Source organism: Candoia aspera, chromosome 12 (assembly GCF_035149785.1).
Source record: "Candoia aspera isolate rCanAsp1 chromosome 12, rCanAsp1.hap2, whole genome shotgun sequence".
NCBI lineage: Eukaryota > Metazoa > Chordata > Lepidosauria > Squamata > Boidae > Candoia > Candoia aspera.
This window is the reverse complement of record NC_086164.1, coordinates 20,137,819-20,154,628: the sequence shown is the minus strand read 5'-3', so window position 1 is coordinate 20,154,628 and position 16,810 is coordinate 20,137,819. Positions and strand designations below refer to the sequence as shown.

Here is a 16,810-nt window from a genome sequence, read left to right as displayed (position 1 = left end):
GGATTCATGACTAGTGCTTCTCTATGTGTTAACTAGGCTTGTACGAAGGATGGAATGAATAGGCTTATAGTGCTCCAGCAAAGACTTTGGAAACCCAACTGTGTGTGCATATATATGTTACACAGACATGTGCATGCACACCCACACTGGCTCTCAAGCTGCAGGGAGTATCACCTGTAGTGGAGAAGGTCTCTGTACACTGCAGGTATCTTAGCAGGATCTACCGGCCTAGGTAAAAAATGAGTAAATTTTTGGTGTCTCTTAGTCCTGAATCCTTCTCGGGGAGACCCATCTTTGTTCAAAGCGATGTAATATTGTCGCTCAGAGTCAGTGTGTCTGTAGAGGGTCGAGGCGTAGGTATTGTACCAGTTTTCTTCAAATTGCTCGCGGAAAACACACTCCCGGGTGAGCTTCTTCTGCATGAGCAGGAGGGGGGAAGAGAAAAAAAAAGGCATGAACAACTATCCCAATAGTGAAAGAAAAACCCCATAGACTCAACCCCAAAATGACCAATAACAATGAGTGATTTCTATCTTGCCCTCCTTCCAAGAAGATCAAGATGGAAGACAACCCAGTTCTCCCTCTTTCTTGTTCACCAGACCTTCTTGTATGAGGGCCAACAATTGTTTATACAGTTTTGTGCAAAAGTTTAGCCCACCCCATATAAACCATATATTTCAATTACTCCCTAAATCGGTGTTTCTCAACCTTGGCCACTTTAAAATGTTTGGACTTCAACTCCCAGAATTCCCAGCCAGCCAGCAATTCTGGGAGTTAAAGTCCACACAACTTAAAGTGGCCAAAGTTGAGAAACACTGCCCTAAATGAATGGAAGCTGACCAAAACTCTACATGGGACAAAGTTAAACACATCTCCTGTGGTTTCTAAATCACGGCTCCTGGCTTCGCATGTGGTGTAAACCCAGCCCAGTTTGGCTTACACAGCATGTTGTGCTTAGAAATACCCCTGGCTTGTCATGATCTACGGTCCCACTGAAACTTCTACAGATGAACCTGCTTCTGTGGTCGAATGGGCAGACTCAGAAGCTGGCATCTTCCTTGGCCAGGCACCCAGATCAATGGCAACCACCTTCATTAGGCTCTGTCGGAGACGATGAAGTCGCTTCTTTGCTCTCCTCTTTTTGGGCATGTCTCCCATTGCAGAAATGTAAAAGGCAAGCTGTCTGCTTTCCAAGTTGAACCAGAGTGACCCAGAAACATTGCCAGGAGCAAAGAAGTACTGTGAGAACAGTTCCACTGAGGAGCAAGTTAGGTTGTGTGAATATTCAACTTAAAAAAAGGTTGTTTCTAAATACTGCTCTACGCCCACCAAGTCCCAAAACGCCAACTGCTTGATTGCTTGGGAAAGGATAGAAAGTGAACCCCGGTATCCGCATTATTCAATTTTAATTAATTATTTAGTATTAAAGACTTAGTGTTTGATGTTATATTTTGTTTACATTATGCCAGTGTGGGTCTTTTATTCTATTCTAACTTGTTTTATGTTGGTCATTGACTAAAGTAACATGGCCTGACCTGACCTGAACAGATCCTGGTTGTTGCCCTCAGCTGATTGGTCTTTTCCTTTTTGCTCTTCAGTACCTCAAAAACCAGGAGGCTGAGATGTACGGGTAGTCCTCACTTAACAACCACTCATTTAGTGATGGTTTGGACTTACAACGGTGCTGGAAAAACTGGCTTATGACCGGTCCTCACACTTATGACTGTTGCAGTGTCCCTGGGGTCACGTGATCATGATTTGGGTGCTTGGCAACTGGTTATCATTTATGACCATTGCTCCGTCCTGTGGTCACATGATCACCATTTTCGACCTTCCTGGCGGCTTCTGGCAAGCAAAATCTTTGGGGGACTGCATGATTCGCTTAACAACCATGTGGTTTGCTTACCGCCTGTGGTGATTCGCTTAATGGTGGCCACAAAAAAGGTCGTAAAATCAGGTTGGACTCACTTAATGACTGCTTCGCTTAGTAACCAAAATTCCGGTCCCAGTTGTGGTTAAGCAAGACTACTTGTAATGTCATTTGCTTTCAGACCCCCATGACATAAATGTGGAAGCCCAGCAGGTGGTTGTTGCATTCTTGAAATGCAAAGTTGGTGCTAGAAGTTTCTTAAGGTTAGGTTAAACATGAACCTCACTTCCTGCTTCTGCCCTTGAATCTCAGGATTTATTCTCCGTTTGTCAGCCCAGGGTCCCACTAAAGCATGGGACTTCAGGGCAGGGCATAGGAAGGGGTTGGCAACTCAAACCAACAAGTGGACCCCAGCACCCCACTTGGGCCTTCCAGAGCAGGCACAGTCTCTGCTGAATGGGCAGGAGTCAAATTGCACCCCGCCCAGGTGTTGCTGTCCCTGGGCCGGAAGCTGATGGAAGCTCCAGAGGGAAGCTGGGAATTGGCTGCTCAGTGACACCCCTCTTGGCCAGGTCAGAGGTGGTATTCCTGGGACCACACAGTGCCAACAAAAATGGGAGGGTGGACAGCCCCTCCATCAGGGAAATATATCTCATGTTAATTAACTTCCCATGGAAGAGACCTGGATAGACCAGCAGAAAACTCATCTGGAGAAGCCACCTCAGTGGGGCCACCTGTGACAACTAGGAGGAAAGGCAGCTGAGGTGGGTTTCCTTCTGAGTAAGCCTGTGGTGAGGAGAGGAGTGAGGATCAGCCTGCCCAGACACCAACTCCAGCTTGGCACCCTGTTAATCTTGCCTGCAAAAAAGGTAATATGGGAGGAGTATGAGGGAGGTGAGGGAGATGCCTGCTCAAGGTCTAGGCAAGCTGCTCCCACTCAAAGGGCTAAATGGACAAATCACCAGACGTTGGGTTGTTGGCAGAGAGGGGGAAGCCACGTGACCCTTTCTGCCCCACCTGGGAGCACCAGGGGAGGGGGCACTAATGCTGTGATGTTGTTGGAGTGGGTCGGCTCATTTTCAGGCCCTCTTTTCAGGGTGGGGATTTTTTGTAGTCAATGGGGTTAAAGGGCAATGTGGGTTCCCCTAAACCCCCCAAAGCAAAACAAAAAATGAACTGATTTATGGTGGCGGTTGGGTTTTTAAGAGGAGGAATAATGCTACTCAAAGACAGTCTCTCTTATTAGAACTTTTGGCTAAACGGTAGTTTCATGACTAGCTTACACTATTTGTGAATTTACTGGTGTTGCAACTTCAGACAGACATTTAACACAGTTTACAGTAGTATCTGTATTATGTGTTTCTGTGACTATTCCATGTTTTACTATGTTAAGACTTCTAAATACAGCAATAAATCTATTCCAATTCACTTGGATTTAAGTTATTTACAGCCAATTTAAGTCCTACTAAATCCAGTGAATCTGTTCTAAGCAGGTCCAAATACGTGTCCCTCTGAAATGCAAATACATGTCTGAATAAGGTTTTTGCTGGAGGTATGTTGGAGACAGCAGCGTGCTCTCAGGAACCCCCAGCGTGCCACCAAAGGTCCCTGGTCCTTGTGGGAGGTCCTTCTTAGACTAGAAAGCTCCCTCAAGGAGCACCCTTCTCCCCACAGAACTTTCATGCGAGGATGTGGCTCAAAAGTCCTTCTGTCTTTCATGTGAGGTCAGGGCTGAAAGGAGGTGCATCATCTCCATTGTGGCTCTGGACCCTTGCAATTTAGTCTGGGATTCTTTTTTTGAATTTTAATCTCTTTTTTTTTTTGCCTTACATTCCCTTTCTCCTTCTCAAGAAAAGGTGCCTGCAACTTGTAGCTCTTGCCAATGCCATAAACACACAAACTGTCCTGACTGTCACTTAGAATCCAGGTAGCCGTCCAAAGGACAGATCAAGGTCATTTAAGAGAGGTCATTCTGGACATCAAGGTCTGATAAAGTCTTCCTCATAAAATCTCCTTAAGTTGTAGGACTCACACTTACCGATCCATACAGCTCGCCTCTCTCATTCATTCCAAGGTAAAGCCCGGAATCCACTCCGCGGATACTAACCAGCCCTACAGCCAGACTTATAAACTCCAAAATTCCTTTAAAAAAACAGAGAGTTACTTGGAGAATGAAAAAAAAAAAAAGAAAAAAAAACCTTCACTCTTCAAGCAAGCTTTCCAAACCGTATCACTCTGGAGATCTCACAGATCCAGCCCTACTCTCTCCCCAAGGGCACGGACACGATCCTTTCGTTTGGAGAAGCTTTCATAAGAAAAGAAAGGCAGCAGCAAACTGAACATCATGGAGGGACCCAAAACCATTAGCACAGAGAGGGCATTTCAGGTGATGCTCGATGGCCCAGCTGTGGGAGCACACCAAGCAGAGGGTCTCATCAGAAGAGGCAGGGGTGGGGAGGGGCTGCTGAAAGGGCTACGGGACCTGTGAATGAGGCTCAGTGGGAGGGGTGCCTCTCACCGACAGCAGGAACTAGTCCTTTACCTGCTCCAGTGGCCTTTCCCAACCAAGCATCTTCCACTTGGGCTGGAAATCATAGGAGCAGCTATCTCACGCACGCTGGGAAACAATTGAGGGTGGTCCTACCCTAGTCCTGTGAGCCTGTGTGGTTTACTGTTGAAGGTGCCAACTGGGAGATGGTGAATTCTAGTCCCGCTTTGGGTACAAAGCCAGCTGGGAGACCTTGGGCCAGTCACTTTCTGTCAGCCCTAGGAAGCAGGCAATGGCAAACCACCTCAGACACAACTGAATGTATTTAAAACCGCCACTGCCACCACCACCTCCTGGGTACGCAGGCTGAGCCTACAGGGAATTGCAGTTCAGCACATCTGGGAGAACCACTGACTCCTCATCCATGGTGCACACTGGCTGAGCACACCCACTGATGGGGCTTTGCAAGGGTTGGCCGGGCAACTTCCAACTATTATTTTTTCAACCATTCAATTAGCTGACATTCAAGAAATGACCCATCACCTTCACACCATGCTTGCCATGGACTAGCGTGACCATGCAGTAAAATTCAGGATAAGGCAGTGCATCAGAAGCAGTGAAACTAGGCACAGAGACAGGCTACCGTATATACTCATGTAAAAGCCCATCCGTGGATAAGCCGACCCTCGAATGTTCAATCAAAATGAAAAAGGTGCCACCCCCGGATAAGCCAATCTGCATTTTTCAGGGCATCTTGGTTAAAAAATTGAGGGTTGGCTTATCTGCGGATGGGTTTATATGTGAGTATATGCAGGATATGCAGGTACTTTTAAAATGTATTACTGTATATACTTGTGATAAGCCCATCCATGGATCAGCTGAACCCAATTTTTTGGGTGCATCTTGGCACCCAAGATTCTCAGCTTACATACATACACTATGCATTATATATATATGGTTCCTATGTGACAATGTAAACAGATTGTGATGAGAAAAGGAAAATCCAGCCCTATTTTCTGACATTCCACCAGCCCCATCGCCGACAAGCAAATTACACAAAATCACACTCCTAGAAGTCCACACATTCCCTCTTCCTCCCCTTCTCCTACCTACACCTGAGAGTGTTTTCTTGGACCTGGATAAATGTCAGGAACTGCAATGACTGAGACATCCCCAGAGCATTCAGATAAATACAGAGAGTTCTACCCATACCTGTTTTCACCAGGGATGCACAAAGATGAGTTCTTGAATGTCTCCGCTGGAGGAATACCCACGCTTCACTACCACTAGCCCTGTTCTTCCAATTCTGCTCTTAGAGACCACTGGTAAATATCTCACCTTACAAACAGCAGAGAATCTCAACCAAGAATCTCAAACCATTAGGAATGAAATTACTACAGTTTGAATCAAGCAATCAGTGTACCCTCATGTCAGATGCCAGTGAAGAAGAGCACCTGACCATAAATGCATCCACAGTAACTGTAGCCATGGCAGCTCATGGCATGCAAACTCCAGAAAAATTGGCAAGGGAGATAATTATTCAAACAGTAAAATGAAGGAGTGCCCATTTATTTCTAGAGCTTCTAGAGTGTCTAGCCATTCATGAGAACATCTGATCTATCCTTGTGAGATTATATCACCACCTTCCTTTTGCAAGCTCTAAAGATTTTAAATGCTACTTGGAAGGACTTGATGCATTGTAGCTCCTTTTGAGTTTAACAAGGATAATGCTCCTTCAGGAAAAAAATAATGAGGCTTTCAGATTCATGAGGCACCATCACAAGAATCCTTGTGCAAACAAGGGCATCATCAGGGTTAAATGTAGCCCTGGTAGATAAGAAAATCACAGAATTTTAGGGAAGGAAGGGAACCTGTGAATCGTCTAGTCCAACCCCCTGCCAGTGCAGGAATCCACTATGATAACCTCACTCCAAAGCACCATTTTGCCTTCAAACCATGGCTGCCATCGCCTTACTGTTTGTCACTCACGGGTAAACTGGTGCCTTGTTTTGTCCTGTCCTTCAACCAGCATCAGAGCCCCAAGCTTTTGTGTTTTTAGGTGCACTAGAAAGTAGAGCTGAAAGCAGAGCTAGAAAGTTCAGCTTTGAAGGCAAAAAAGAACTTTGGGGCACATGGAAAGGTGCACACAGCACCTGTCTGCAACTCCTACAGCCACGGCACCTTGTCTGGAAAGGCAGCTTCAAAATTCCTATCCTGCTACATTGGCAGAGTGCAACTGTGCGATCCTGGGGAAAGATGCAGCTGCTTTAAGCAGCTATGGACAGGGGCCACCTATATGCTCCTTCATGCTCTTAAACACGTTTGCCTTTGAAACTGAAACACCGCACAGCCCAACCAACAGAGGCCTGAATGTTTCCCCATCTTTTATCAGTGCTTGCTGCCCTCGAGGTGAACTGACAGCACCACAGTCCATGCTGGGTGGTGTCCAGAGAAGGAATGCCCGTCTCCCACTTCAGCCGCTGGAATCATGGTGCATTTGGTTTCTGAAAGGCTTTTCTTCCATAAATCCCTAAAGACACACACACACGCACGCGCACGCACCACATACGCATATACGCTTTCTTTCCCCATTTACTCGGAAATCATTCTGAGCAATGTTGGTCTCTCCAGCATCTATTTTCTCTTAAGTGTTGGGTGAGATGAGAAACCAAGTTAAGACCTATCCCAGTGAGGAGCTTTGCAGGTCCCAGGCTGGCTGGGAATTCTAGGACTTGTAGTCCCAGCACATCTAGAGGAGCCAGATGGGGCTCTGTTTGCAGATCACAGAATAATCCAGCCCATCCTCTTTTATCTGCAAGGACGTTCTCAGGGATGGCACGGCCCCAGAACACGCCCCTGCTCAAGAGGCATAATTAAAACAATATTTAAGTACTTTGGGGAATAACTTGAACACTTTCCTTTTGCCCACATCATTTGAAGATTGAAAGGAAGTTTTCCAGCTGGTATTGTTTAAGCACTTGGTAATGCTGAAGATGGAATCTGATACCATTATTACTGATATTATTATTATTATCTCTGTTACCAAATGAATGAAAAAATCTGCACATGAAACCAGAAGGATGCTTACGTAGCAGCAAGGACCACTGAAGTTACCTCCAGATAAATCATGAATCAAATTAATTTTAAGTGATTCTTGTTTGTAAGATTCTGCCCATCGACTAGCCTACGTATTATTCTGAAGAAGAGGCCAGCTTTGCCCGTTTGGGCCTGGAGAAGTAAAAGCCAGAAATGTCTATGGCCTGGGAGAGGTCTCCTGTGCAAAAGTGAAGGCAAAATGTCTCTTCTCAAGTATCTCCCCCCGGCACAGATTTTTTAAAAATATAAATATAAGCATAAAAAATACATTTTTATTATTTAAAGTAGTACTATTATAATAAAGAATTAATACATGTGTGTGTGTACAATAGCTAAGTGGCAGCACCTAGCTGCTCTTGTCAGACTGTATTTATTTATTTTTATTGCTATTTGATTAATAACAAAAAAAGGAAAAAGAAAAAAACCAAAACACAGTGATAATACTCTTGTCAACCTGATCAGTACTTGGATAGGAGACCACTAGGAAATGCAGGGACCATGAGCTAGACTGGGAATTCCTGGAAGACAATGGCAAACCATCTCCCTATGGTTACAAGGAAAACACCACAGCTGTATCCATGAAACTGACAGAGTTGAGTCCATTCCAAAAGAAACTTTGGTTTTACTTGTATAATATGTTACACGGTCAATTTTAGCAAGCCTTCAGCCCCAGCTAAGTGTTACTGGTGTCCATCTGGGATAGGTAGATTCGGGGTTGTTTCCCACCATTTCTTATGTGTTGCGACCTGCTCTGAGTCTTTAGGGCAGGTTCTAAATCTTCTGAAACAAATCCATAGACCAGGGTCTCTCAACCAGGGTTCCACAAGAGGTCCCTAGGGGGTCCCTGGGAGATCACGATTTATTTAAAAAGTTATTTCAAATTCGGGCAACTTCACATGAAAGAGGTAAGTTCCATTCTTTATTTTTATTTAAGAACACCATTAATGCATCTAGACAGGCCTACCCATGAAACGAACAGAATCATTGTGTAACTTCTGGCCTCTCTTTGAGCCTGAACGTGCAGGGGTTCCCCGAGGCCTGGAAAATATTTCAAGGGATCCTCCAGGGTCGAAAGGTCGGTAAAGGCTGCCACAGAGAAATCTGAGGTGGCCTCATTCATCGCTATCCTCAGTGATCAAGGCTCCAGGTCTCTGTGGGATAATCTCATGCCGAGAGCAGCTTTTGGATTAAAGGAAAGAGGGAAAACAAAAGTGTCCGTAGGGTGTGGTCATAAAAGTCAAGATGGTGGCTGTGATGGTGGAATCAAAGCTCCACCTGGTTGGACATCAAAACCAGGCAGGGCTTTGATCCCACCATCACAGCTACCATCTTGACTTTTATGACCACACCCTACGGACATCCCTGGGGGTTCGCCAGACCCAGCACCGGAAGCAAAGCCAGTCTAGGTGACTTTCCAAGCTTTTGCTCCTTGCTTTCCAGCTCGGGGCGTGGCTGCTGGGAGAGGATCAAGGATCCACTTTCTTGCTGCTCCGGTGGCCAAACGGGCTTGTTTGTTCAGTGCTGCTGGCTCCTTCCTCCTGCAGCAGGAGATCCCCGCGCGCTGCGTGCCTTCGTCTGAGCTTCTCCAGATCTCCGTGCTCTGGAATTCCTGATGCCTGAAAAGCTGAGCCATCTCCCCGCCTCCCCCACGGCCTGCCAGTCATTGTCCTGGCACGGAGACAATCGGTGCGGATGGCTTTGGCCGCCTGCACCTGTCTCTCCTCGTACTGGAGGGGGGCTTCCAAACAAGCTGGATGTTGTACTCAGATCTGCAGATCTAAACTTTCAACCCCCCCCCCCGCCCAACAGCTGTTTGGCAACAGGTGCACAGGGGCTGCATGTCAAAGCTGGAGGGATCTCGGGGGACCCTCTTCCCCAGCAGCAGGACAAAAAAGAGGAACTCACACACACACACAGCCCCATAGACCACACACCCCCCGCCCACGGATCAGGGCTGTGGCATCTCAGACAAATGGGGGGGGGGTCCTTTCCAGGTCTGGAGGTTGCTTTGGGGAATCTGAGACCACCACCGGCCCAAACCCCTTTCCGCAAGTGGGTGGGAAGCACAATGCAGCACAAGTAACGTGTGCACACACACACACACCCCGCTCCACCAAACACATTCCCAGAAATTTGCTTCTGCCAAAAGCCTCCTTGTGTTTCAAAGCCCCCCCTCCCTTCCCCCAGCCCTTTCTATCAAGCTACCTTTGAAGATCGGCCAGGAGAAAGGCCGCCTTTAAGTTGGAGGGCGCGAGGGGAGTTTCAGGCCCTAATTTTTGTTCTCTGTGCTGAGTCACAAAAGAGCTTGTCTTGGCAAAAGCTGCTCGCTCAAAGCTAACTTCTGCTGTCAACTCTCCAGGTGACCTCAGCTGCAGCCTTTATCTCGCAGGATGGGATCATACTCCTGGCCCGCCTTGCAGGGTTGTTGTACGGAGCGCTGATACAACTGATGTAACGTAGAAATGCTACAAACGCTCAGGGGACCTGCTGCCACCACCGGGGGCTGAAGCCCCCCAAGAGGACTTGCCCATACACAACCAGGAAGGGCCTTCGCCTGGGTTTTGGGGCCTCCCCTTCACTCCCTCCTCCAGGAGGGCCAACTCTGCCTTGCAACTCACAAACAGTGGGGCAAGGGTGGCCAGACGAAAGGCAGCAACAGCAGGGCAATTTCACCCCAGCTTCTATCCTCTCCTTCCGTCTTCTGTCCAAGCAGCAACTGCCCATTGCACGGATCTGCCAGTCATTTGTATTCTGGGAACTCTGTCCAGCCTCATCGATCTGGGGGACAGCTTGTCCCTGTTGTCTGAACACAACCAATCTGCCCTGATCTCAGTTTCAAAAACACGATGGCACAAAACAGCCAGCTTTCAATTGCAACAGCAGCGTTCTCTTTAAAACACAGAAAAGAGCCAAGAGGCTAAACTGCTTTATAAGGGTATCAGGCTCACTTGGGGTGGGTTTTAAAAAGCGCCCCCACTCTGAAACGGCTGGGTACAATGAAAGGAAGAGGGCTGCAGTGCCCATGTTCCCTGGCTCCTGAATATGGCAACTTACAGCTGCAGTAATTGCTCTAATTACGGTAAGTACTTCTGGTGCCCCCTCCCTGCTGCAGTAGCTGGAACTGGCCATAATGATCTGGCTGGTGGCCCTGGAAATGCTTTGTCGGCCAAAGAACTCAAGTGTCAATGGCTACCCCTCTTGGGGAGGCTGGGGAAAACGCTACCCAAATCCCTGGAGAGTACTGCCCATCCCAGATCTGACGACGCGGAGACAGAGGCGAGAATAACTGTGCTGGTGATCTAAGCAGCTCTTTGTCTTCCTCACTTGCCGGTTTCCAGAGCAGCACACTGCCTGCCTCCCAAGGAAATGCTCCCACTTGGGCAGGACCACGATGGCAACACATTCCGTGGGGGATTGCTGGATCGCCTGCAGCAGGTGGAGTGTACCGCACCATCCCAAGACTTCCTTTGGGGCGATGGGATTCAAACGGTGTTCCCTGGAACCCTTGGCTTCCATGAGGATCATCCAGGGGTTCAACAGGACAGTTTCTGTTTACATGGCATGAGATGTATTATTGCAACATTAATTGTAATATTTTGTTCCAGTAAAATGCATTACGTGAAGTGTATTTATTAATGGGCTGTGCACTGATTTTTCACACTGGGAAGGGTTCCTTGCACAGCTCAGGTTTGAAGACTGCTGCAAGAGGACCATCGCTAATATACATTTTTTCCCCACGCTGCTCTGGAGCGGGCGTTTTGAAATAGCAAACTTGCGCCTGGATGCCGATCGGCTGCCTAATGTTGGCTGGCTGACAAGGTCAGAGCAGTGCCACAGTTTGAGAGGGTCATTCTGATGCAGTGAACACCTTGGAATGATTCTGGCTGAAAAGGCGAAGGCCATCAAGTCTCTTGTCCAACGGTTGCAACCCATGCTAAATCAGTTCCTGGTTGGCACCACTGCCGTCTACACAGTTGGGGTCTTACAGGATATAACCCAGGAAGACTATATTCCCTGAACTCCACAGCACTGAGTGTCCAGCTGCTGGGAGGATGGATTCAGAATTGGGGCTGGGTTGGTGGACCCTTCCGCCATTTGGACCACACCATCACGAAGGCTTTCTCTGAGACCCATTTTTCCCCACAACCCACCCTTGCCCTAAAGCCATGGTTTTCAAACTATATTCAGATGCTTCCCTGGGATGTTTCAAGAAAATCAATCATGGCAGAAAAACTTCTCCATAACATGGCTTGGCCACCCTTCTCCCTCCAACAGAGAGGAAGTTATACATTGGTCAGACCCCATCTAGAGCACTGGCTACAGTTCTGGATGTCGCAAGGAAGAACATTAACAGATTGGAGCATGTCAGAGGAGAGTAGCCAAGATGATACGGGACCTGGGAGGAAGAAAACTGAAGAGGAACAGTTGGAGAGATTGGCCTGCTCAGCCTGGAGAAGAGAAGGCTTTGGGGAGACATTGACAGCTTTCCGCAAGTACCTGAAGGGCTCCCATGCAGGAGAAAGGGCAGAACTGTTCACAGGATGGGACAAGGAACAAGGCAGTAATTGCAAGGAAGTAGATTTCAACTGGACAGCAGGAAGAACTTTTCCTAAGGTAAAACTGTTCAACCATGGAAGATGGTAGACTCTGCTTTATTGGAGGGCCGTCGGTTGGGGAAGCAGTAGTAGTGGATTCCTGCATTGGTAGGGTTGATGGCCAAGGGCCCTTCCAATCCTTACAGCCTGTTTCCACTTGAAGTGTTGGAACAGTGATGCGAGAGCCAACAGGCCTGGCCAGCAGTGTCCAGGTGAAGAGAGCCTGTGTACCAAATCCTCCATGATAAATGGTCCCTTGAGAGATGTATCAAAGTCACATATAGCAGCTATGTGTAGAGCCACTGTCTATCAGATAACTTCTATGCCAAATGCTGTCTCATTCCTCTCTCGCGCATCAATCACGGGTTGGCATACCTTCTTCTTACGCATAGAAAGCCCAGATTGGCTCTTTTGACTTCCAGGGCTCACTGACACAAGAAAACCCAGATGGCAGAAGGTGTTTTCCGATCTTCCTCCACTGTGATGATCCTTGATCCTTCCATCAAGGGCAGCTGCAGAGATATCTGCCCTGCAATGCCCCTGCAAGGCTGGTCTGACCTCAGCAAGCAGGGAAATGGTCTAATCAATAAAGAGGAATAGCCAAAATGGGAGCTGCTTGGACAGATTCAACGCATCCAACTTTGAACTGCTAATCTGACCAGCAACTCACTGCAAGTGTCTTCCCGAAGGTTACTTCTTCTACCACTTGGTTATAAGCACCATCGGTCCCTTCCCAAGCAGAATGGAACCTCTAACTCTCCAGCAGCCAAACCTAAAGACCAGGCTCCACATCTCTGAGCCCACTTTCCTGGTTGAAGGTACCCTTCCCAGGTCCCTCTTGGAGAAGCAGGCAGTATGTGGTCTATGCTAACATCTGACCTAGTTCCTTTTTTGACAGGTGGCTGGATCCAGGCAAGAGATTTAGCCAATATTCTTCGAATTGTTTTGTCTACTATTGTATCAAAATATGAAGGCTTGGACTTAAGGGGAGGTTGGACTTAAGGGGAGGTTACCATGGTGTAAAACATCTGGCTTATTGTATTTCTAATAATTCCTCTGACTCCCAACATGGATCCTAAAGGTTTTCTTGGGAAATAAAATGGGATATAGCCCAATGTTTCACTTGTCTTCTGGCAAATGTGTGTCTTTGATTGGCCACATTTACCAAGGCTGCCATTTTGTGAGTGTGCCCATAACATTCTCCCAAAGTTCCAGTCATGCCCATTGACCCCCCAGGGGCTATGGGCCTCTGTCCTTTTCAAACAACATTGTTTAATCCAAAGTCATGCTTAATCCTGGGTATAATTAAGATCTACTGAAAATCTGAAGTTACGCCCCTGCTTCGTCCGCAAGAAAATCCAGAACAAACACCTGGAGTCTTCTTGCAATCCATACTACTGAGTTTTAGCTACTCAAGGCTGGGGGAAAGCAGACGAGCCTGGTTCTTGGAGGCCTTGGGTTCCTTCTGCCTTGGGCTCCAGCCAATGTAATCTGCCCCCACGGATCCTAACTGAATCCCCTGGCTCTTCCTCTGATTACAACAAATCACTATTTATTTTACGCTGTCTTGGGGGGAGGCAGGAATTCATAATATTTAAAATCAGAAGCCAGTTCTCATTTACATAGCTTGATGGCAGCAGCTGGAATAATTACGGAAGGCTAAAATGTATTGGATGAGTTCAGTTAACAGCTCATCTTTACTCGGCCTGCCTGAAGAAAATGCGCGCTGCCGCCTTTAACGAAAGGGACGGGCAAATGTCTCATTTTGCATGCCGGCCCTAACTAATTGTTCTGGGAGGTAAAACCATTTTCTTTCCCACCATTGCTTTTCTAACTAACTTTGCTTAGGGCTGCGGACAGAACTGTCTTCCTCTGTGTTTAGAGCAGCATTTCTCAACTTTGGCAAGTTTAAGATGTGTGGGCTTCAACTCTCCATGCTGGCTGGGGAATTCTGGGAGCTGAAGTCCACACACCTTAAAGTTGCCGAGGTTGAGAAACACTGGTTTAGACTTTACTCTAGAAGCTTGTTTAAAACCCATATGTGTGTGTCTGTGTGCACACACGCGCATGTATAGGTGCTGGGATCACCAACTAAAGTCAAAGTTGGCTAAGGAACCACCAGCATCTCTTTCACATACCCCTTTCTTCAGAGGAACCGCCTAATGCAAAAAGCAAAACCACCCCCAACCCCACCCCACCCCCGGGCAAACTGGCCCCCGAATTTGTCAGGGCCTTTTGCTGATACCTTAGTTAAGAGTCCTCCTGAACTGAAAAGATTGTGAATAAACAGGCGGCTATTGCGAGCCTTGTTTTCAGTCACTGCTTTTTAATTTTTTAAATTTCACTGTTTTTGTTGTCTCCTGTTCTGAAACGCCGTAGGGAGAAAGAGCAGGATAGAAATAATTAAAGCAAAATTGCTTCTCCGCCTGTTCTTCTCAAGGGGGTAAAAACTCTGTTCAACAACTTACTTTTGAGAGTGGTTTCGCTTTTTGCATTAGGGGTCAGCTCCACTTTTGAGCAATCTTTTTACTTCTGTTGTTGTAAAAAGGGGGTGGGGTGGGGCCTGCAAGCCACAAAGGCAGAACTAACCTGATATTCAGAAGTGTAAGGCAGGGAGATGGGTCAGAGTATCCCCATCAGAATATGGGGCTGGGATCATTTTGAACCATTTCCAGTTCTCTACAGCTGCGTTTCTCAACCTTGGCGACTTCAAGCTGTGTGGACTTCAACTCCCAGGATTCCCCAGCCTGGCTGGGCAATTCTGGGAATTGAAGTCCACACAGCTTGAAGTTGCCAAGGCTGAGAAACGCCGCTGCAGAGCCCCCGGCAGCTGCTGCCAGACCCGACAGGCGGTTCTCGGAGACTTCTCTTCCTGCAGCTCCCTCGCCTTAAAAACGGAACAATCGCCGGCGCTCCGAGGAAGCTTTTCTAGGCACTGCAACCCTAAGCCGCTTCTGAAGGCTGCGCAGCTGGCCCGGAGAACGCCAGCCACGCCGGACGCCCCCCTCCCTGCCCCCTCGCGTGGAGGCTTCGCGCTTCGCAGGCTGCCCGAGGTTAGGGGAGGGGGAAGAAAGCGCCGCAGCGAAAGTGGGTGTCTCCCCTCCCCCCCGTCCGTTTCCAAAGCACCTGCTTCTTCTCCAGCATGTGCGAACTTTCATACTGGGGCAAGGAGGGGGAAGAACCTCGTTCTGACGTTTCTAGAAAGGAAGGAAGTAAGGACGGAGGGGCGCCTCTTTGTGCACCTGCAAATGGGCTTCCGCGGCGGGAGGCTCGGAAATCGGGATGGAACCCCAACGCGGGCACCGCCGGGGAAGCGGCGCCCGCTCGCCGCGGCCTGATCATACCCGCGCGCGGGACGGCTCCGGGCAGAGGCGCAGGCGGTCCTCGGGGGCCAACGGGGCGCGCGGCGAGTGGAGAGGCTCCGCCAAGCTCGCGGGGCCGGGACACCTGCCCGCCGGGGGTGGGGCAGAGGGTCCCCACGGGAAGGCGGGCGGAGGGGGAGGAGGCGCGAAGCAGGGTCGCGGGGTCCAGTGTTGGAGGCGGCAGAAAAAGGGAAAAGTGACCACGTGGCTGCAAGGCGACGGGGCGCAGAAGCTGTAACGAGGGGAGCCCGGGGGCGCCGCTCCGCCGCGGACAAGGCGATCCTCCTTCAGCCCCGCCCCGCAGCTTTTGCCCCCGGGCCGGAACCACCCCCCGCCCCCGCAGCGGGGAGACGGGCGGCCCGAGCGAGCGCGGCCGCGGCGTCCCCCGCCCGCCCCCCCTCGCGGATCGGGGCCCCCGGCTTACCGAAGCGGCTGTGGTCCTGGCGGGTGCCGCGCACGGTGCCGTTGGGGAAGATCTCCAGGTGGAAGCCCATCCGGCAGTAGAGCTGCCTCCGGCGGAGGATGCCCTTGAGGTGGGCGAAGTCGGTGGGCGAGCCCCGCTGCAGCCGCCCCTCGATCTGGCCCAGCCGCTCGGCGAGGAAGCCCGGCGAGTCGGCCAAGGGCGCGTTCCCAAGGGACGACGAGAACCCGTGCAAGTCCAGGGAGCCGAGGAAGCCGCCCACCTCGGCCATGGCCCCGGCGGCGCGGCGGCGAGCGCTCAGGCGGCCTGCGCCGGCTCTCCTCGGGCTGGCCGCCGGCGGGGCCCCCTCGGCGCGCCTGGCATCGCGCTCGCTCTGTCCGGCGCGCCCAGCCGGAGGGGCGCTTTTATACGCGCGGCCCTGCCCTCCCTTGCCGTCGCGGCGATTTAAATGCAAGCCCCACCTCGCGGCACCCCCGCCCTTGGCCGGCACCGCCGCGCCGCGCTCCCCCGGCTGTGGCGTGCGCTGGGGGGAGCGGAGGGCCGCGCCCGGCCACCGGCTGGCCGGCGGGGGGAGAGGGGCCGGCGGGGGTCCACCGGCCGGGGAAGCGCCGCGGCAGCCGGCGCGGGGGAAGCGCGCTCGGCGCCCCGGGCGAGAGGGCCGGGCGCGCTCGGGACGGCCGGACTCTGCCCTGCCCTGCCCTGCCCTGCCGGCCCCCCCGCCCCCTTCTCCCGCCCGCGGCTGCCCGCGGCTGAAGGGCAGCGGCGCCCGCGGGAGCGCCGCCCTCCGGGCCCGGGGCGCAGGGCGAGGGCTCCTCCGCTCCCCATCCGGGGGCGCCGCGAAGGGCCCCTCCCCTCTCCGCAGCCCCCTCCGGCCCGGCGGACTCCCCTCCCCATCGCCGTCCGGCTAGGCGTCCGGGGCGGGGCGGGGGCGCGAGCGGGCTGCCCGGCGGCCAAGCTTTGGGCTCCGCGGCGGGGAGG

General features: G+C 50.5%; 1 protein-coding gene across 1 annotated transcript; it reads right to left on the bottom strand.

The window, feature by feature from the left end:
• Window positions 1-16,103, bottom strand: FGF16 (fibroblast growth factor 16). Its single transcript, XM_063313438.1, has 3 exons — window positions 15,836-16,103; window positions 3,909-4,012; window positions 1-416 (listed from the first exon to the last, which is right to left on the bottom strand). Exons 1-3 carry the CDS (start codon window positions 16,101-16,103, stop codon window positions 171-173), a joined length of 618 nt encoding a protein of 205 aa, XP_063169508.1. The 3' UTR covers window positions 1-170.
• Window positions 16,104-16,810: the final 707 nt, after the last annotated feature.